Consider the following 22,191-nt stretch of genomic DNA (forward strand, 5'->3'; position numbering starts at 1 on the left):
TTGGACCTCAAGCCCGGGTCTTCGCGCTCTGTTGAATAACAGCAGCGACTACAACTGGCACGAATAAGAAAACCTCCTCCGAGAAGCACAATAAAAAGCAAACTCTTTTCTCTTGCTTCTTTCTTTCTGGACTCGTTTCTACAGCCAGCGACGAACCACGCGATCTTCTTGGGCTCCATCATTTGGATTCCTTCGGTTTCTTGTAGCGAGTGGCCTGAAAACGTGTGCTGCTGATTGTTTGTTTACTCGTCTGTATGCGTATTGGTTGGACCTGACGTTAAGTTCACCGTTTCGTACCATAATCAGCTTTGCATGTTGCTGAGGCAACATATCCATCTGTGCGCTGCTGGTTGGTATGTATTAATGAGTCCCGTAATGCGGTCTCGGCGGGGCATTCTGGTTGTTAAAGCCTTTTCTCGTTCGCTTATGTATTTTTTTCAGTTCTGTCTCTAATTTTCATAGTATGTTGCAACACGAATGGCGAAGTAGATGCGAGAAGTTGACCGCTTCTTGCGGGACCCGAGTCGTGATGGATGATAATAATATGTTTAAATATGTGTATTTAGTGAGCTTTAGTGTGAGGGATGGAAAATGGTACGTGCCAAAGTACGTTGGCAGACTTAATCTTTGAAAATACAAAATTCACATTCTGTCAAAATAATAGCGTAATATATATTTGCATCAATGAATATATTGAGTTTTTATCAGAGTAAGCCACATTTGCGCCATTCTGAATTTATGCCCAACTGCTTTTGCATTTTACAACAATGGCTGTTTTCCCTAGATTGTGAACTGCCCCTTATAAGCCATTGGAAGGATACAGAAGTAGGCAGGCAACATTAAATTAACTTATTTCCCTAGTAGCAATCCGCAATAAATTCAAACTTTGTTGCAACAATAGTCCGAACATGTTTAGAATATTACACTGTTATTTTTTTAACTCACTTGTAAGAGGATTACTGACAACTTTGATTATATTAAAAGAAGCGGACTATTTCAAACAGAAATTCTTCTGAAGATATTAAAGCTCCAAAATTGACCCCACAAATAAAAAAAACGTGTTTTTGACATGATTGGGGCCACTGTGCACTGGTTAAAACAAAGTGACAGTAATGTTTCTTTATAAAATAATTAGGAAACAAACAGTTTCTTAAGTTTCCAAGCACAGAATCTTGTTGTTATATTGCACTAATTGTCATATATAAGATATCGTTCCTTAATTAAAACATGTATTTTATCATAGTTAGGCATTTGTGTATTAGTTTAAAATAAGTTTATAAGTAATAAATGTATTAGTAACGAAAAATTTACGACATTATAACATACTATAACAGCAAGGACTCAGATAGTTATCAATTGGTTTTCGTTATGCAATAATAATGAAATTGCCACGTACCAAACTTTTTGTTTCAAGATAGTTATAAATTGGTGACTTGAATATTTTAAATACATTATGAAGGCTCAAGAAGTGTTTGAAACATAAATCAGAAAAGCAATAATATCACTTCTTTCAAAGCTACTTTTTTGTCGAAAATAATAAATAGATGAACAGTAATTTTTCTTCCATGTGAAATTTGTACATCATTTGAAGCTTGTAATTTCAAATACCATGCTGATCTTATATTGTTGATAGAAAAGCTTTTTGGATTCATTTAATGTTTACATTGTCGATGGTGACTAAGTTTTGACTAGTTTACTTTGAAAAAAGTTATTTTCATGTGATTTTAGCACGACATTTCAACACATTTAGGAGACTATCGACTGGATTCTTCTGAATGTTTGTGTGATGATCGACGTTTTAGTTACTAGTGGATAAAAACGAATATTTTCGTTTTAATACCCAACGTTTCAACGCTATTGATTCGCTTCTTCTTTTCATCTGAAGAAGACGCTTATCATTAGCTTAGAAACGTTGGGTGTTAAAAAGAAAATATTAAAATGAAGTTCAATTGTCGGTTTCCATTGGATATAAAGTTGTCATAGCAGCAATTTTTGAATATACCTAACTTTTTTACCTTTCTTATATAGCAAGGCTATACTATCACTGTGAAAACCGACTTTTGAACCAAGGTCCGGATAGCCGAATGTCATATACCATTCGACTCAGCTCGACGAACTGGGCAAATCTCTCTCTCTCTCTAAATGTCTCTCTCTCTGTCTGTGTGTGTGTGTGTGTGTGTGTGTGTGTGTGTGTGTGTGTGTGTGTGTGTGTGTGTGTGTGTGTGTGTGTGTGTGTGTGTGTGTGGGTGTGTGTGTGTGTGTGTGTGTGTGTGTGTGTGTGTGTGTGTGTGTGAATGTGTGTGTGTGTGTGTGTGTGTAAAAGTGAGTAAGTGTGTATGTGTGTGTATGTGTGTGTGTGTTTGTGTGGGGGGGTGGGGGAGAGAGAGCGAGAGAGAGAGAAATATTGTCACTCATTTTTCTCAGAGATGGAAGAACCAATTTTCACATACTTAGATTCAAGCAAAAGACCTTATGATCCCATACAAAGTTCGTGATATTCATTTGGATCCAACTTCCGGTTCCGGAATTACAGGTTGATATACACCAAACATGTGACATTAATGTCACCCACTTTTCTCGGGGTCTGTGAGCCTGTCAAATTAGTTTTCGTGAAAGTTATAAATAAAAAGGATCAGATTTCATTCATTTCTTCTTAAAAGGTACGTTAGATTTGTATGAATGTTTTGAAGTAACCCAAAAATTACAATTGTTATACTTCTTTAGCGCAATTTTGATTTCAAAATCATTCAATGGCATCGAATTCTGCTAAAGTGATTAATCAAAAACCTAGGAAATCGATTACGCTACAAACGAAAATAATTAGTCTGGACCGACTTGCAAATGGTGAAACGGCTGCATCTATTGGCAGGCCACTGTCGTTAAACGAGTCAACTATCCGAACAATTAAGCGGAATCAAACTCGCATTAGGTATGGAGTCTTGTATGACATTTCCTCGAATCAAGCAGTATACATTCAGAACGTTATCATCGATAAGAGGGAAAAGCATTGCTGATATGGATCGAAGTCAATGCACAAAAAAGTATTCCAATCAACATGACACAATTATGCGAAAGGCAGCTCGTCTTTGTCATCTTCTACACCAGGAGAAAGCATCAAGCAGCAAACCTAAAGGTACTAAACACAATCGTTATTTTTCATTCCATTGTTTATTATAAATCTTTTTGGTTTATACTAAATAGACAAAAGTAGTGATTTCAATGCAAGCAATAGTTGGTTCTACAGGTTCATCAAGAAGAACAACATTCGAAATGTGCAAATCAAAGGCAAGTGTGAAACGGCGAGTGTGCAAATCAAAGGCAAGTGTGATACTACTGCTGCTCGAGAATATCCAGCAAAGCTATTATCAATAATTAATGTTGGGTCATATCATACGGACCAGGTATTTAACGCAGACAAAAAAGGCCTGTTCTGAAAAAAAACGACCAGTACGTACCTGGGTGCTGTTGATCGTCAAGCACCAAGATTTAAAGCAGCGAAAGACAGAGTCACGTTACTATTCTGTTCAAATCCACCCGCAGATAAAATTTTGAAGTCTCTACTACTTTATCGAGTAATGAGACCTAGATAAATGAAAGGGGAAGACTTTAATAAGCTACCTGTGCACTTGAGGAGTAATCCTGAAGCTTGGGTTACTAAGTTAATGTTCGACGAGTGATTCAAAGAACAATTCCTTCCGGAGGTGCAGCAATATCTCGCAGAAAAAAAGAATTGAGTTCAAAGTCCTACTAATAATAGACCACGCTGCTGAACATACTGCAATACAACATCCACAAGCAGTTTTTTTACCACTCAATACAACATATTTGATCCAACCTCTTGGTCAAGGCATAATCTCAACTTTTAAAAGACTGTACAATAAACAAACATTCAAGAATATTCTTGATCAGTTGTATAATTATCCATCTATTACTGTGACAACTGCATGAGAAAACAATTCGATGAGGGGATGCGTTCATTTCATAGGGACAGCGTTAGAATGCATGAAATAATTGTTGAAAAGCATTACGGCCAGAATATGTGAAATATAATCCAGTAACGTTTGATAATGATCGAGAGATTATTATTTTGGCGCATGCAGTAGGAGAAAAAGGATGCAAAGATTTTAGCTCGGATGATGATGGTGATTTGATGGCAGACACTGTTATAATGAAGAACTACGTAGCTGTGTTAAAGACGACGTTGCAGAGGAAGAAATCGTGGAGATGCATGCAAATCCCATCAGGAAAGATGAAATGCTGTAGCTGCTCATTTCATCGATGTTGATTCTAATACTGCTAGGACTATATCGTTCAAAAAATATATGAAATACTGCATTGCTCGGTATGAGGAGGAATTGAAAAAAGTGGAAATTCTACGGCTCCAAAGACTGGTTCATTGACTCAACACAATGACCGTTCAAATGTTGACGAATGCACTACAACAGGGCGAAGGCGGTGTTACGAACGTGGTTGACGATCAAGATTATTATTATGAATTATTTACTAAACGATTTCTTGCATATAGTTATTTTTTTTAGAAACTATGAGATATATTCTCACTTTCGTCTAGCCAAAAACAAAAGAAAAAACTGTCCGTTATCCAAAGAATCTTCTCTAAATTTTAATGATAGAACAGTTTCCAAGTGCTCTTCCAAACCGTGTAAATCGTGCGAAAAAACCCGCGTTTATTAAGAAAACCTTGTACAGAAATGGTGTTCAAAAATAAGTTGTAGGTAAATAACTATTCTACTATATCGATTTTGATTGGTTCTTTTCGGCAAGCATTAACTGAGAGAGGCAAGAGATATGAAATGAAAAGATGGATAGGTATTCTAGATTGAAACAGTTATAAATTTAAAAGCTAGCCTAGGCAAGCTCATATAAGCATAATCAGAAGAAAAAAATGAATTCTATTTTACCTTCTATTTGTGAGGACCGAACACTAAATTCAAGTCTCCAAGTATGGTCGTCTAACAAGTGTAGTTCTTCACCACACTATGCTACTGACACCGGCAGACTATTCTCTTTTTGCCATATATTTTGTTTCAAATTTACTTCTGTACATACGAAGAAGTAACAACTGATCAAAATTACAGGTATTTGTAAAACTGCAATTCCTTGATGAAAAATAACCAATTGAACAGTTAAACATGATTTAACGGCTTAAAAAGATTAAATTTTTATCGTAGACGTAGTCATTTTGACGAAATATAGATATTTTCTAGACATTGTTTTAAATCGTTGTAGCCCAAAACCTACTTATTAAAATGATGTCCAAGCTGTAGGAAATTATTTGGATGCTCTAAAAAAAGTATTTACTGAAAAAATGGTGCAATTGATTTTTTTTCTCAAGAATTCGGAAAAAAGATCTGCTACACCTTTTGCTCGTGAACTACACGGGATGAACACCGATTCTACAAATGATTCAATATTCCTTACGAAAGTCAAATTAAATACTTCCAGCATAGCTAGAAGTATTTAATTTCACAATATGCCCCCCTCCCCCCTGAGAATAACATTGAGATATTTCTAAATGTACTGATATATTTTCTTCGAGAAAGTTGGTATTTCTTTGCAATACACCTGAGGAACATTTTTTACCATGTCGGTAGAAGTGATTGATACAAACACATTTTCCAAAACGACCATATTCTTAGTTATTTCGTTTGCCGTAGGCATAATGCCCCAGCTACCGTATGCCCCACAACAATGATGTAGTATGCCCCTTGAAATGGCGATATAGAACAAAAGCAGATAAAGAAGATATTTTTTGCATCAAAAATTAATTGCATAAACAAATAATTACAACTATAAACCAACATTTTTGATCCTCCCAACGCTACATTTTGTTTTAATAACCGTTATAAATCTTTAAAACAATATTTTAACTCGAAGCATACTGTTGAATCGAAGGTGAGGCATAATATCCATTGAGTGACTGTTATGAAAAAATTCGTATATCAATAAAATGGTTTTGTTTCATTGGACACCATTTGGTTCCAACAAGACGGCGCTCCGTGCCACACATCCAACGCTACGATCGATCTTCTGCGCATAGTCTTCGAAGATCGAATTATCAGTCGAAATTCGGATGTCGTTTGGCCGCCTCGGAGCTGTGATAGGACGCCGTAATCTATCGCCCCGGGTTGGCGGTTCAATGCATAGGGCACTGGTCTTACAAACCAGTTGTCGTATGTTCGAGTCCCGACCTGGAAGGATTCGTAGTGTCAGTAGAATCGTAGCACTAGCCATGCAATGGTTCTGTACACTCTGAATCGGCTGCGAAGTCTGTTGAAACAGAAGGTCAAATTCCACTACAGGAATGTAATACCAAGGCTTAGGCTAGACTATTATCTTTGGGGGGGCTGTCAAAGATAAGTGTTATGTGGACAAGCCAGAGACAATTGAAGCCTTGAGGGACAACATTCGTGCAGCTATAGCTGAAATAAAGCTGCATACAATCGAAAATGTACTAAAAACTGGACCGACCGTATGGCGTACTGCAAGGCCAGCCGAAGCAGCCATTTGAATGAAATTATATTCCACAATTAACCGAAAGGATTGTACTTTAATATGAAAAAAACATTTGAAATCGGATGAACCGTTTGTGTTTTATTGCATGTTTAAAAAAATGTTACATGGCGGATCCTGTACTGTAAATGGATACATTAGCACTGCTAAAAGTTAATTACTAAGCAGCAACCGACTATTTGACATTTTATACCTACAGTTAAAATGCTTGTTTAGTCGAAGCAAAACTTTACATATAAAAACTGCCTAATGATATTTCAAGTTTTTTTATATTTTTCAGCATACGACAACTGTCAAACTTGCATAGCAGAAAGATCATACGAAATAATAGTGTAAGTATTAAAACTTTTGTTTAGAAAAGTCTTAAATACATAAAAAAGAAAGGGGGCGTTTTGGGCAGCAGAGACGTTTTATAATACTTTCCCCTACGACAGTTTTTATTAAGTGCTTCCAGTATACGGTTGATTTTTTTAGCGCGTATTTGAATATACACTCAATGATAATCTTAAGCTGCCAGAGAAAAAAAGCCTGTGTAGAATGAAGATTTCTTATCTAGATTGTTGAAATTTTTTCCTGTTTTAAACTTTTAAATGAACTCACAAAGAAGTGGATGAAATAGGTGCGAAAACTTGTATGAGCGTCAATCAATCGAATCTATTCTTTAGTTTTCGTTAACTTTCTATTCTAATAACATCAAAACAAAATTAACTAATATATATTTCATTTTAGTAGATTTTCAAAATCCAGAGTACGCTAATTTATTGATGATCCAAGAAATGTTACCTGTATGAAAGCCAAGATTTATAAACACATTCCAGTTTATAAACTGAATAGTCAAATCAGAGCACATAATTCAGAACCATAAAGCAAATAAATCGCTACTTGATAGCATCATTGACACTACGCAGAAGTCGGGTTCCACTTGCCAGATCGAACTCGCGTCAACCAGTACCGCAAAGACGCACGGCACACACGGACCACGGCCGTAAATCCAACACACATTAGTTCATGACCACCTCCGCCATCGGCCAATGGATCTCTCATTTCGTTCGCTCCGGTATTGGCAGCAAACTGTGTGTGAGCTGGCCACAACAGAAAGAATAAAACAACACACAGTCAGGACGATCCAGGTAAAGTAATAAGCTGCAGATACACGGCAAAAAAGTACGATAACGATGATGAAAGCAGGTGGGCGCGGCGTTTGTGTTAGTTTGATACACATCTCACTCTCCCGGTTTGGTTAGATGGACGCGCGGGCACTTGGCCAAGTCCATGGAACTCCGCCGCTTAGCTTGTGGTAGAAGGTGAATTGTTATTACAACAATATGTTTTTTTCACATGCAAACACGGTCGTCGTAGCATGCAGAGACGGTGGAAAATTAACGTTTCGCAGCCGCTGACGTAGTGGAGGTGCGGAGTTTGGACACTGGGGGCGTGCGACAACCTGAAGCCGACTAGCTGCTGGTGGGTGCCGAAGAACCGACACCCCGACAGAAGTGGTGGCGACTTGCAGTGTGTTCTGCCTGAGTTTGGGCTTTTATTGTGAGGCGAAGCGGCAGGCAACCTGGACGTACGGTGTGTCAGTGTTTTATTGATTTTTGGCTAGTTTTTGACCCAGGCGGCGTCCGAACGGAGTAATTCGAATTTAATTAGTCTACTTTTTCGGTCAAACAAAGAGAGTGTTGGTTAGAGTTTGAGCCAAAGGACGGTGTTTGAATGATTTGATTGGGTCACAGGAGAAAGATCGCTTCAGTCAGTCAGTGGCTTTGGGCTAGCAAAGTTTTCGAACAGAGAGTGGCTAGTCGCGAATATACTAGGCAACCTTTGAACGGAAAGTCTTGCTACAGACAATTCTGCAGTTCTTCCGTTGTGTGCACGTTGCGTTGCATCGGGTCTTTCTTGTTGCATCCATCGACGACGACCACAACGACGGCGCTTGTGACGGTGAGCGTTGATCGTTTCAAGGTAAAACACACGCGTCCGGTGATTCATTCTGTTGCGCGCTACTCTCGCAAGGTCTGCTGTGTGTTGGTGCCCTCGTCTGTACCGACAGTCGCGGTTGTCGTTGTGTTGCCGTTGTCCGCGTTAGGCTGGCTGAGCTTGGGCTCCGAAGTAGTTGGCTTAAGTACGCGCCCGCTAGTACACGTTCGAGCGCGAGAAGGTAAAGTAAAGCGAAATTAAAGGCAAGATCGAACCTAGTGGGGAAAACGCCCCAACTCAACAAGTGTCCACCAGAATTAGCAGTACAAACCAACCGCGTGTATGGGAACATCGTGTCCCTTCGCGATAAACACTTTTACTCTGGAAACAAGATATTAGTGAAAACAACAACCGACCCGACTACTCAGAACGTGTTACTTGCCCGGAAAAATCTACTGTCAGTGTTTGACGAAAGCCCCATGTTCCAAAAGTACACAAAAGCAGAAAAAAATAAGAAAATATTTACTTAGGCGAAGAAAGTGTCGAAACAGGAAGTCGTGAAAGTGAGTGAGTGAGAATCGTGAAGGAGCGCCATAGTCTTGAGCCGTGGTGAAAGAAAAAAAACGCGTGAAGTGTTGCCGCTCGCAAAGTGTCCGATTGTAGCAGTCAAGCAAAAGGAAATTCGGTGGTTGAAGACGAGAGCGAGAGCGAAAGAGTTGCCGTGGCTCCACCGAATCCCACCCCGTTCGAAGTGAACCGAAACTAAGCCGAAATAAGAGTAACAAGCAACGGCAAAAAAATCGAACAAAATGGTAGACAAGCAGCGATTCATTTTGCCCTGCATCGTGGTTTGCGCTATTTTCTCAGGTAATTATCCGTGATATTTTTCGTGATTTCAATATTAATAGCTAATTTCCGACCGTGAACGGCTTTGGTGAAGCGTGACTAATTTCGCATTAAAAACGAAAGTGTACAAGATTGTTATTATTTGTTTACAACTTGTCACCCATAATGCAAGCGGTCTAACCGGAAAACTTTCGTTGTCGACGTACGCCCAGCATAGTTTGGAAAGTTGATACAGTGTCAAATGTTGTTTTGTGCACCGGAAGCGAGGTGCCAAGGTTGCGGTCACATTCGGATAAGATAAGAATTGGGGTAAACTTACTCTGTTGGTTTGAAGTAAATATTTCGCTGGAATCAGGGGTCGTACCTGAAATGATAACGAGAATGAAACTTCCGATTAGATAAGATGGAAGGAATGGGTGAAAATAGAATGATAGTATGATGTAAACATCTGGTCCACAAATTTAGAAAGTCATAAATAAATAAATAAATTGAAATGGTATCGATAACGTTAGCGTTAGTAATAATAATTATTTATATAAATATATGTTATGTAATATTCCGCGATTTGCTTATGTGAATAGATTCATTGTCGATAACGACAACAGTAATTAAAAAATCCAACATATTCGAAAAAAAAAAACAAAATTTAATTTTTTTGTTAAATTTTTCCAGATAATAAAAAAAAATTGGTGCTATAGCAATTCCTCCAACAGATTTTAATATATCTTAAGATCAACAGAACTTTAGTCAACTCCTTCAAATGTTATAAAATCCTCTTATCATTTCGTACTAATTCAACAGTTTTCCTTTTCTAAACTACAGCACTTCTTTTAGTACACTGACCCTAAGAACACAATTTCGGTTGACACGTACAAACTAGTCATTGTAAAACAGCACGTAAAATTTTGATAAGAGAAATGTGTGTTCTATAGAGTTACAGAATAAATAAAAATCAAGCTCATTCGAGTAATTTGAGTACTGCATTCATATTTCGGTTTCACTCGAGAATTTCTGAAAATTAAACTGAATCGTATGTACTTCATGTTTCGTATTCGAACCGTCATCCGTGTATAACCCATGCATAACAGTTTATGTTAAACTGATATTTCACTAAGCAGTTGAACATTAGCCTTTAAATAGACATACAGTTTCTGTCACTTATGGAACACTTTTTTTAGTTTGCATCAAAGTGCCAAGTCTTGACTGACGTAACGAACAAAAACATGTTTCGACATATACTGGCCGATTCAGGTAACGGTAGGGGTGGGGGTTGACCATTTTTTGTGGAAAATTGAATCGTCAGTTCCATCGATGGAATGGGGATGAAGCATCCCCAAAACTCTGAACCTCGAAATTCCCAAGTGATGTTTTGTATCAGAAGAGTCTCCGATGATATTTTGATACTGAATTTCCACAACGCTTCAGTTCAACACCGAAGTGATTCGTGTAAGATATAATTATTATATTTTCATCAATAAAAAATCTCTGTCGAATAAATTCGGTACTTAATAGCAACTGAGAAATAATTAGTGCTATACTTTCGACGCACGTAAGGTGGTCAATATAAAAACAATATATAAAAAACACATTCGAAATAGTGATTATAGAGACGGAATGCAGTTTAAATTCCAGCTGGTTGATAACACTTCACTATTAAGATTAAACCCAATAAAACGCTATTTAGTATAAATTTGATTTATAGAAGTAACAGGAGCGCAGCATTTTGCATGTCTCGAACACACAGCAGGTTCCGTAGATTGAATAGCTCGTTTGAATTGGCGTAACGATAACCTGCGCTCTTATTACTTGATGCGTATGATATTTAAGGTAATATATTTTAATCAGTTGCCTAACATGCTTCTTGATTGGTTATCATTTTTATTATCATTCTAACTATTACTATTCACACCGCTAGCTGATTTGATTGATTATATTACCTTACCACCACGATATTCCTGAATAAATATAATAAAAAAAACCTAGTGGTGTAATGATGCCTTTCTCATATCAATCATGCTATCATATATAATACTGTGGTATTGTTCAAAATATTTTTTTTCGATTCTTAAAAGAATAACCGAAATCGGTTTGTTTGACCGTCTACTGATTCAATTAGAATTATCAATCAGAAAAGATTTGAGCTCGTTTTAGACTTTTTTTTCAAGGAATTTCCCCATTTTTAGTGATGGTATACAATTTTTAACCCACTTCACCCTATATTTCCGGATCCAGAAGTCGGATCCGCATGAAATTTAGGAAATACGTATGGGACCACAGGACCTTTCATTTGAACCTAAGTTTGTGGAAATCGGTTTAGCCATCTGAGAAAAGTTAGTGCACTTATTTCACAATTTTTTGCACATTTTACTCCATAACTCCCGAGCCGGAAGTCGGATCCAAATAATATTCAGGAAATTTTTATGGGACCGCAAGACCTTTCATTTGAATCTAAGTTTGTGAAAATCAGTTTAGCCATCTCCGAGAAAAGTTAGTGCAAAAACGTTACATACACACATACACACACAGACATTTTGCGTACTCGACGACCTGAGTCTAATGGTATAGGACACTCGGCCCTCCGGGCCTCTGTTCAAAAGTCGGTTTTCACAATGATTGCATAACCTTTCTATATGAGAAAGGCAAAACCAAAAGATTTCTTATTTCACCTCTATTGACCCACTTATCAACAGAGCATCAAATTGCATGAACTGAAAATATAGCTATTTTTCATTTCAACAGCCCTATGCGCACTGAACCTTTTTAGAAAGGTTCCGGATTTGTTCATCGACGAATTTATTCATCATGTATTCTGCAAAGGGTTGAGATATAACGGCTATGAAAATTTTTGGGAAAATATTTCCCAAAAATCTTCTGTTCGAGAATCATATCAGATATATTCAATGATGCGAACTTTTTTCTCAAATATCATCGAGGAGAATGCTCGCTAGTGTGTTTTTTTGCAATAGATGTTTGTCATGTGAGATCAGTTTCAATGAAAATCACGTTTGAAGAAATCAGTAGTGAACTTTTCTTAAGTGAGGTTTCTGATCGATGAATTTTTTGTCTGAAAATTTCTGTCGCGATTTCAGAACTTTTATTTTTTTTCGAACCCTGTTAGTGATAGCATTACACTAATAATTTTTGTTGCTTTGAATCCAATAGCATATGAGTTGAAATGAAGACAACAGAGATAACCAACGTCAATAACAAATTAATAATAAGTATATCTCAAGGGGGGACGAGTATAGCGTGATGGGTAAGTCGATGCCTTTCACGCATCCCGCCTGGGTTCTATTCCCAACCCCGCACATAGGGTCAGAAAGTTTTTCTGGCCCGAAGAGGCGAATAACAATAATGTTAAAACCTCTATAATTGAAACAAAAAAAAAAAAAAAAAAGTATATCTCAAATAAAAAAGATTTACTGCTTTAAGATATTTTTTGTGTTATGGGGTCACACTGCAATTCAAATTAGGAAGAGCCGAATATTACCAACTGTTTAAAGTGCACACGTATGAACTACTGTTGGATTTGGATGCTTCTGAATTGTTGTAGCTTTTTTTATCAGAATAAATCCCCGGTCTGACAGAGAGACACTGATGAAAAATCTTTCTAGCGTTCAATAGACATTCTTCAGATGTCATCTGACAAGATTTCATGACACTCAGTTCTTTAGTGTGTCAGGTATCGTGGAACTATTAGAAACATAGGTACAATGGAGAAATAAAAATTTCTAGTGTTGTTAAAACACTGTTTTTTCATGAGAACAAATACTATGCAAGCAAAAAAATGCCCTGAATAGCCTTATGCGGGCTCTAAAAGCAAAGTCTTGGCATTACACATTTGGCCTTTCTGTCTCAACAGACTTCGCAGCCAATTCATAGCGTACAGGATATCGCATGGCTAGTGCTACGAACCTACTGACACTAAGAATCCTTCCACGACGGGGCTCGAACATATGAGACCACGAGCTTGTAAGACCAGCGCCCTATGCATTGAACCACCAACCGCGGGCTATGCTCTAAACAAATCAATGGCTATTGACTGGTATGCTGAATTCAAACGTGGTCGTGCAAACACCGATGACGCACCACGTTCTGGTCGTCTAAATGTCGGTTGTTGGTTCGGAAATTGTCTTAAAAGTACGTTCCATTATAAAAAATAGTTAAGTAAAGTTTCAGAAGATAACTGACATCGTGAAAATATCAAAAGATTTATTTACAGTTTTGCATGAATATGAAAAATTTGTTTTTAAGGTGGGACCCGCTTTTCCTAATAGTTTCGTGTCACAAATCACAAGTAGTTACGATGGTTAAATTTCATGAATTGAATTGCTACCACATTCATAATATTCGCTAGATTTTGCCCCAAGCGACTATTGTCTGTTCGCGGATTTAGAAAGAAAGCATGCCGGAAAAAATATATGTGCATCGAATTTTGTTTTCATCACCAAGACTGAGCGTATTGACGCAAATATTTAAAAAGAGTCCTTTCTCGCAGCTAGTGTCAGTGTAAATTTTCTTCGCGCCTAATGGTTTTCAACGCATTATGCATTTTAGCCTTGCGTTTACCAGACACGAGCGATGGAACTGTTTGGAACACGTGATAATCATTTTCACAAGTGTTCATCAGCTGTTCGTTTTATGATGTAAATTAAATTTATTGTCTTTCCTCTCAAGCCCAGCGCATCTTTTGCAGAACCAATTATATTGAATGGGAACAGACATGGTCTGAATGAGCTAAATATTTAAGTTCAATATTTCATACACTTGATACATTCCCGAGATATGCGTTAAATCATTCGTATAAATGTGTCGTTCATAAGTGTTGGTCTCAGAAGATGTAAATTTACACGATTTTTTTTTTATTGTATAAAAATGTCGCCGCTTTTTTTGTATAACGAGCTGTAAAAAATATTTCTGGGAAACGAAACTCCTGAAAGAATAAGCCAAGTCTTCTATCAAAAGGATTGACCATTAAAATAACAAATCAACAATTGATTTAGTGTGAAGTATGAAAAGTTTCATTTACTACCAATTTCATTTACATGTTAGGAACTCAATATTTAGCAAAATCTATGATTGTTCAGTATGAATTCAGTATAGGACAAGAACAGGTTCGTCGTTTCCGAAAACTTTGAAAGCAACATATATTCAACTCATGTACTTTACATTTGAAAATTCTTCAAATGATTTCGAAACTAAATTCATTTTGCATTTTTTTTGTTATGTATATAAGTTTGAATAACAACCAAAAGTTCCACAGTATCTGAAAAAATCATTTTCCTGCGGCTTGAAAGTACGTAAGGAACTTTTGATAACATGGAATTATAGAATAAATTCCACGTATCTGAACTGATTCAAACTGAAAAATTCAAAACTGATTCATTCAATGGGTTGATTTTTTGTACTGTCAAAACTACTTCAAGCAAAATATTAAGTCATCCAACGTAGGAAATATGTTCTCATTGCAACGAACACATGACTACGATATCTCAGGTAGTCAGTGAACATCATAATCATCCTTGAAAAATGATACCCAGAAAAAATCGTCTTTCGTTGCCCCTTTTCAACTTACTCACATTGAGGTCAGTTGACGAGCCCACTAACACCGTCATTATTTCACCCGGGCCGTCTCGTGTTAATTACCCCGCACAAATCCTTAGCCGAAAGTGTCCTCAAAAGAAAGGAAAGAAATTATATCCCGACGAGGGCGAAAGCCGACCTTCAAAAGGAAACCTAGGCGTAACTAACTTTTCGACCTGCTGCCTGACTCGAATGTGCTAACCCTCGTCGTTGTCGTGCCTCTGGAACTAGCCGTCGGTCACTCGCCGCACTCAGTATCCGATTGGAATTAAAAACCAGATCTCGGAGAACACAAATTTCTTGTCTGTTTCGGTTCGGCTGTAATTGCACGGTAATAAATTTTCGGTTCCTTGTATCTACCCATCTATCCTGCACACCGCTGAACAACGCGCCTCTAGGCGAAGTGTGCCGGTCAGTCTGAGCCTTCCTCCCGTACCGACGAAGTCAATGACTGCAGCGCGCGGCACTACGGGAGAAAAGACACAAGCCGCGGACTGTCCTTTGTTCGCGTGGTTTTCTTTTACGTCGCTTCTCGCATTGCATTCGGATGGTTCTATTTTCATTTGAATTTATTAACATTTAAAGTGAACAGAACAAGTTTTTTCTCGGGTAGTCAATGAGACAGGAAGACGATGGTGGGAGCGGTTTGAAAATTTCGGTTCTTGGGTTGGAAGATTCCTCGTCTATGATAAGATTTATCAATTGGGTATATGAGAGTGCATGTATGTGGGAATGTGGCTTGCTTTTAGAATCGAATTGAAGCTCGGGGCCGCAAGGTCATGGATATTAGTGTTTTTGCGTAAAACAATATAATTAATTGTAGGTTGCGCTTTGAATACTACTTTGTTTCTTTCACTCATTGATCATCTCAATTTGTCAATTCAGCAGCGAACAACTAATTTGTTCCAAAAATGCAGTCGCACGGATGTTTCAGTTCGTTCAACTTTTCTACTACGAAAATAAGGCTTGTTGTACAAAGTATCATTTCATTAGTAGAGTCGAAATATTATTTTGCCCCGATTGCAAGACTTCCAATCAACGATTTGTGATTAAATGTGGTGTTGATTTTGATTGGTGATCTTAGAAAAAATAATCTTATACTTGAAGTAAACTCCAGCGTTCCGTAATTTCTTGGATTATTACCGAATATTACACCTATTAACATGTACAAATAAATTTTAATGAGAGCCGAAAAAATTAAACTATGGAAAACCGAATCTTCAATTTTGTTCAAATATTTTTACCTTAATATTGTTGAAGAAACTAGAAAAAACTCGCGTTAAGCTGCAAGTAACCATTAAAATATTAAAATATAGAAATTTTTATGCTAAGTACGCAAAACTGGTACCCATGAGGTACCAAAATCCCTAAGTTACTACTAGAATATCACAAATCAAAGACCAGGATAACCGTCCCTGAGATGTTCAGACATAATATTCCAAGAACTCTGATTTTTGTTGAATAACGCAGTTACAACAAGCTATAGACGAATTTTGCTCCAACTCACACAAATGTTGGCAGCACCTCAGATTTGAAGAAAACTTTCAAAGTATGAATACTTTGTCACAAAACGTTACTTCGATTTTCCAATATTAATCTAGATTGTCCTTTGAAAAATAGTCAAACTTTGTTGACTGATTATATTCAAATGCAAAAATCAAATTGATCAAAAATTGACAAAAAAGGTCAGGGGAGACTTGCGCAAAATTGATTGAATTTTTTAATGGGCACTGTTTTGAATGGGAACTCCAATTTATGTATTGAAATAAAAATCGCAATGCTAATACAAAAAACTATAAAGAAGATGTTGTGTTTTCACAGTAACTAACATATATACCATTGTTGAGTCTGTTGACGTACAGATTCTTTAATGTAGAACAAAATTTCGTTTTTATTCGATTTTTTTTTGTAATTCGACCTATTCTGCTTTTTCTATTCACTAGCAGAATTTGTAATTTGTATCTATTTGAATAAAATCTGTGAGAAAGTTTGGTGGTTTTCAAACGACAGGCTATATCAATTTTGAAAAAATCAAAGTAGGTGCAAAGTGGCTTTGAGAGAGTGCTTCCAACTCCAAATGTTATTTGGCGCGAAATGCATCTAAAGGTCTAAAGGTCTATATGCCTATTTTGGATATGGGGTCAAAAAAAATAATATTTTCATTTTTTGTTCAATTGTTGATAATTTGGTTCCATTTGATCATTAAAATTACTTTCTCAAAAATAAGTAGAAAATCTTTTTTCTGATTGTACACAAATTTACAAAAAAATCTATACAATTTTTTGAAAACAATTGATTTTTTTTTTTCAATGTACTGGACATTTAAAAACGAAAAAAATATATCATAATACAACTAACTTCTGTGTGTTCCGATATAAGATTGAAATACTCCCTCTCATTTTCCTTCTTAAAACTATCACCTGAAATAAAGGGTTCGGTATTCAATGTTTGCTGTATTATTCTATGTGAAAAGGATTGAGAATTGACACAGTATTTTTTTGGAAATCTCCCCAGAGCCTTTAATAGATGACAATTTGAAAAAGTAACGAAGCAAATTTTAATCATCTCACCGCAAAATTCATCACGCTCGCTTGCCTTTTTCGCACACGGACGACGGTTTTGAGGTAGTCAGGCACATATCAGTTCCGATTATCTACTGAACGAGTACAAACGGTACCAAAACTTTCATTGAAAATCGTTAATTTCTTCTAGTGCTTCAGACGGAACTAGATGTCGTGGTGAGATTCTCCCTTCAATATCAGTAAGAATAAACCAAGTATAAAGCATGAAACGCTCAGGTCGGGCTCTCATTTGAATTTCGGTCGTCAGGAGGAGAAGTCGGCAATGAAAGCAGACCTGTTGCGTGGCACAGAACCTCAAACGCCCAGATCGCAAAGCCAGTTTCCTTTCAAAGAAGATTGCATCATCGTTTGCATTGGAGCAAAATACAACGAAAAATAGACAACAATGGGGAACATCATGCAAAATCAGCCCTTCTAATGGCTCCAAATGTTATTTAAAGAACTATAATGATTTCTTGTTTGCAAATCGGAAATTGAAACCTACAAAATTCGCAACAGTATTTAATATCTTAGAGAATTACACAATTTGCTCCTTCGGAATGCGAGAAGGTAATCCCGTACAGTCTTTTGGTAGTTTCATTCACTGAAATATTCAAAACTAAAATAAAGTAATCGACATCAAAATTTTGTATGTTGCTATTTAGAACCATAATTGTTTACCCAAAGAATTATGCGAAATTTTCATACACTATACTGTATACGGCCCATTTTTCAACCAGTTGTAGTTTGTAGTAGAACTTTCTGCTGATTTGCTATATAAAATGCATTGCACCGATTCAGAATAGATTAGAACTCAAATCGGAGAGTGACGAACGCTTTAATAAAAGGTTATTTTCAGAATCACCATTATTTTACAATAAAGAACTATAATGATTATTTCGAAATATTTAATTGTATGTCAGAATCAGTTTCCAAGTTTCACTGATTTGTAAAAAGTACATGTCGCTCTTTTTTAAAAATCGGCGTTGAGTCGAAATGGTATCTCCATCCGTACAGAACAAATGGTTTTCCTACAAATCTGTGCAAAGTTTCATCCCTATCGAAATATATGAAGTCTGATGAGGGCTTCCGATCCTGTCCGAGAATTCAGTTGATTTTGGGTTTGGGAAAGCATTTCATGGTCAAAACTTCGAATCATAAAAACTATCAGCTATTTACTAGAATATAATGACTTCCCATACAACAATAACATACAATATACAGTCCCTTCGGAAAACCGGTCATTTTCTCGCATAATGATCTCATCATCTCATGTGCATTTCCTTGCATCATAGAACCGAATCATCGAATCAATTGAATATTCTCCGCCTTGTTGCGTTGAAGTATTTCTTTGTTGTACTTTTTTCCATTACGCATCGAGTCAATTGAGCTATCGACTTGTAACGCAAACGAATACATCGCTTCCAAGAACTTACGGCTAGAGGCGAGTATGGGTGAACGAAATTCCTTCGCTGGATTCCAAATTCCAGTCTCCGGGAACATGGTTATCTGATAGAAAGGTATTTGCACAGAAACGCGATAATGCTGGAATAATATGACTCATTTCAAATGAACTTATACCGTATAAATGCGGTGTTGTTGAATAGCTCAATACGAAATGACTAGTTCTGTTTGTGGGTCGTTTAGGATATGTGAGTAACATTTGTTTAACGTAACAAAGCTATCATCAAACTAAAATCTAATTAAAACCAGTATTTGAAAATAAAGCTGCACGAAAAAGAATAGAAAGCAAAAGCACAAAATTGAAAACTAATTCTTCCAAAATTCCAAGCACATACCACTTACCCTCAATATTCAGACCATCTACCACCCTCAACAAATTTGCTGTTGATTTAGTACAAGAAACATAAAAAAAGCACCACGGGCTAACGTGCTTACATAAAATCTGTTAGAGAAAAAAACATAACGTATTTCGTAATTCGATTAATGATGAATATTATTTGATTTACTGCTGGATATTTTTATCAGTGTACTAACAGCTCGAGAAAACCACCGACATACTCGCACACAAACAAACTCGCACACAAACATGGTTGGCATGTTCCGGGGGCGCACCGCACGAAAATTCTAAAACTTCGCAACCAAGACTATTTCGATTGAATGGTGCAGGGTTGGCCCGGGTCGGGAAGAGCGCTTAGAACTGTTGCGCTTCCGTATTTATTTACATAGTTTCTGTCATACAACGAGGAACAATGCATGGTTGGCTGGAGGGTTGCCTTCTCTGCTGTTCACAATCCGTGGACGAACACCTGGTTGAAGCCATTAGCCAGTGTTCTGCGGGCGGTCTTCGCAGGTCAGCATTCTTATTAAAAAGTTACACCTCCTCGACTAGTCTCAGTGTATAACCAGAGACTGTGTGTGTCACTGTTGAAGCTAGGAACGATTTTATGCAAACGAGGTAGATGTGAGCTATTATGTTTCCTCGCGACTCGGTGAGCAAATATTTACGACAGATAGTGCCACTCTCTCGCCGCAATGTTCATCCTTTTGCGGAAGAACTGGTCGAACGGTGTAAGTGGAATGGTGCAACGGGAGAATATGCATCGTAAGGGAAAATAATGCCGTCCTGACAGCGGTGCGAAAGGATGGTAGAGTATTGAAAAACGGAGGAAAAATATAGAAAGCGCAGTTAATAATTCATTCTAATATAACCTCTTAATTATGGTTTCAAGCCAGTAACGGTCTACCGCTCGATGGCGCGGGGGTTTCCATCCAGGACCGAACGGTCAGAGAAAGGTAGATTGAAAAGTTCACTCGGCCAGGGATTGTGGTATATGGCACGATCGGATGTACGGTGGGATGCGAACGGGTGCACTCGGTTAGAACGTTGCCTTTGAGGTGTAATTAGTCGTGAATTTCAACATTTGTGCGAAGAATTTTCTGAAGCGTGACAACATAAATGTGGATCATTTCTTCTAATGCTCATTATAGCTTTTTTATGGGCTCAATATTTTCAAACAGATGGCATCTGCAGTAGAAATAGCAATTGTTTTAGTAGTACCCATTTACACCAACAGTTCAATACTTAGGCTTGTTATATGTACTACGAATTCGATCAAAATTTATGTACGGAATCCTTCAAAAGATTGCTCTTTTCTTGAATCACGTAACATTACACAAAAAAAACACGATTCATTTGACTGAGAAAAACCTGTTTTAATCCACCTAGTGGTGTAATGATGCCTTTCTCATATCAATCATACTATCATATATAATACTGTGGTATTCTTCAGAATAATTTTCTTCGAATCACAAAAGAATAAGCGAAATCGGTTTGTTTGATCGACTGCTGATGAAAAGTATCGATTGGAGAACATTTGAGGTCGATTTAGAAGTTTTTTAACGGGTTTTTGCCCTTTTCAGTGATGGTATAAAATTTTTAACACACTTTGCGATATATTTCCGGATCCGGAAGTCGGATCCTGACGAAATTCAGGAATTACGTATGAGACCACAGAATCTTCCATTTGAACCTAATTTTGTGAAAATCGGTCGCGCTATCTATGAGAAAAGTTTTTTTGCATATTATACCCCATAACTCCGGAACCGGAAGTTTGTGAAAATCGTTTCAGCCATCTCCGAAAAAAGTGGGTGAACTTATTTTCACAATTTTTTACACATTTTACCCCATAATTCCGGAAGCGGAAGTCGGATCTAAATTATATTCAGGAATTTTATATGGAGTAACAATAACTTTCATTTGAATCCAAGTTCATGAAAATCGGTTCAGCCATCTTCGAGGAAAAGTGAGTGCAAAAAATTGTTACATACACACACAAACATTTTGCGTACTCGACGAACTGAGTCGAATGGTATATGACACTCGGCCCTCCGGGCCTCGGTTCAAAAGACGGTTTTCACAGTGATTGCATCTATATGAGAATGGCAAAAATCAATATGAAATGTGTATCTATCGCATATCCCTCTAGAACACTTCAGCATGAACATGATAGTAGATAATCGGGATCGTATCTGACAATAATAAAATTCATACAAGGTAGCGAGGAATGCTACTTAGCTGTTGCTCAGACATGATCAAGTTTATTATCATACGACCATCATCCTATCACCTGTACTATTGAAGTTTATATCTTACGTATACTTTTTTTTCTCCTTTTATGGGCTACTCCGGGCAAGGGGGAGGTTACAAGGCTCCACACTTTCCATAACGAATGAGCTAGGCTACGGTGTTCGAATGAACACTAGTAACGCTGTTGGAATCATCGACATGATAGATTCCCTTCTGTCGAGATGATAGAATAGCTTGTAACCGAAGCGAAAGATTCCTTTTCGGTAATCAATTTGCAACGAAAGATACGAGTATCTTCTATTGCAAGTCCACCAGAGAATTTGACACTTGGTCCGGAAATGAGCTTCACCTGTTTACCAGTGAATCATTAGATCGTGTGTGTGTTTCGTAGCGGCCCTTTGAATTTTATTTCGCCGGTTTTATTGACGGTGTACAATATATAACATACTGTGAGTATCGTGAGACCTTTCATATGAATCTAAGTTTGTGGAAATCGGTCAAACCATGGTGTACAATATTTCACACACTTTACACTATAACTCCGGAACCGGAAGTCGAATTCGGATGAAATTCAGGAATTCCGTATGGAACCGTGAGACCATTCATTTGAGTTTGTCAAATCGGTTCAGCCATCTCCGAGAAAAACTAGTGAGATTTTTTATACATATACACACATACATGCACACACACAGGTCGTTA

At 37.3% G+C, this 22,191-nt stretch overlaps 2 protein-coding genes across 13 annotated transcripts in view; one reads left to right on the forward strand and one right to left on the reverse strand.

Annotated features, from left to right (window-relative positions):
* LOC131435488 (uncharacterized) overlaps nt 1-22,191 on the reverse strand; it is a 682,557-nt gene that overhangs the window by 227,997 nt on the left and 432,369 nt on the right. For 3 of the 10 annotated variants that reach the window (XM_058603424.1, XM_058603420.1, XM_058603425.1), the window contains one exon: nt 9,617-9,661. The exons of the other annotated variants lie outside the window; for them this stretch is intronic. The gene's annotated coding sequence lies outside the window, so the exon portion shown is untranslated. The remainder of the gene's footprint in view (nt 1-9,616; nt 9,662-22,191) is intronic. 10 annotated transcript variants of the gene reach the window in all.
* LOC131435491 (fasciclin-3-like) overlaps nt 7,984-22,191 on the forward strand; it is a 132,855-nt gene continuing 118,647 nt past the window's right edge. The window contains exon 1 of one of the 3 annotated variants that reach the window (XM_058603434.1): nt 7,984-9,318. In XM_058603434.1, the coding sequence (XP_058459417.1) occupies nt 9,261-9,318 (58 nt within the window). In that variant the 5' untranslated portion in view covers nt 7,984-9,260. The remainder of the gene's footprint in view (nt 9,319-22,191) is intronic. The other 2 variants (XM_058603433.1, XM_058603435.1) reach the window with 2 other exon arrangements.

Source organism: Malaya genurostris, chromosome 3, assembly GCF_030247185.1.
Source record: "Malaya genurostris strain Urasoe2022 chromosome 3, Malgen_1.1, whole genome shotgun sequence".
Lineage (NCBI taxonomy): Eukaryota > Metazoa > Arthropoda > Insecta > Diptera > Culicidae > Malaya > Malaya genurostris.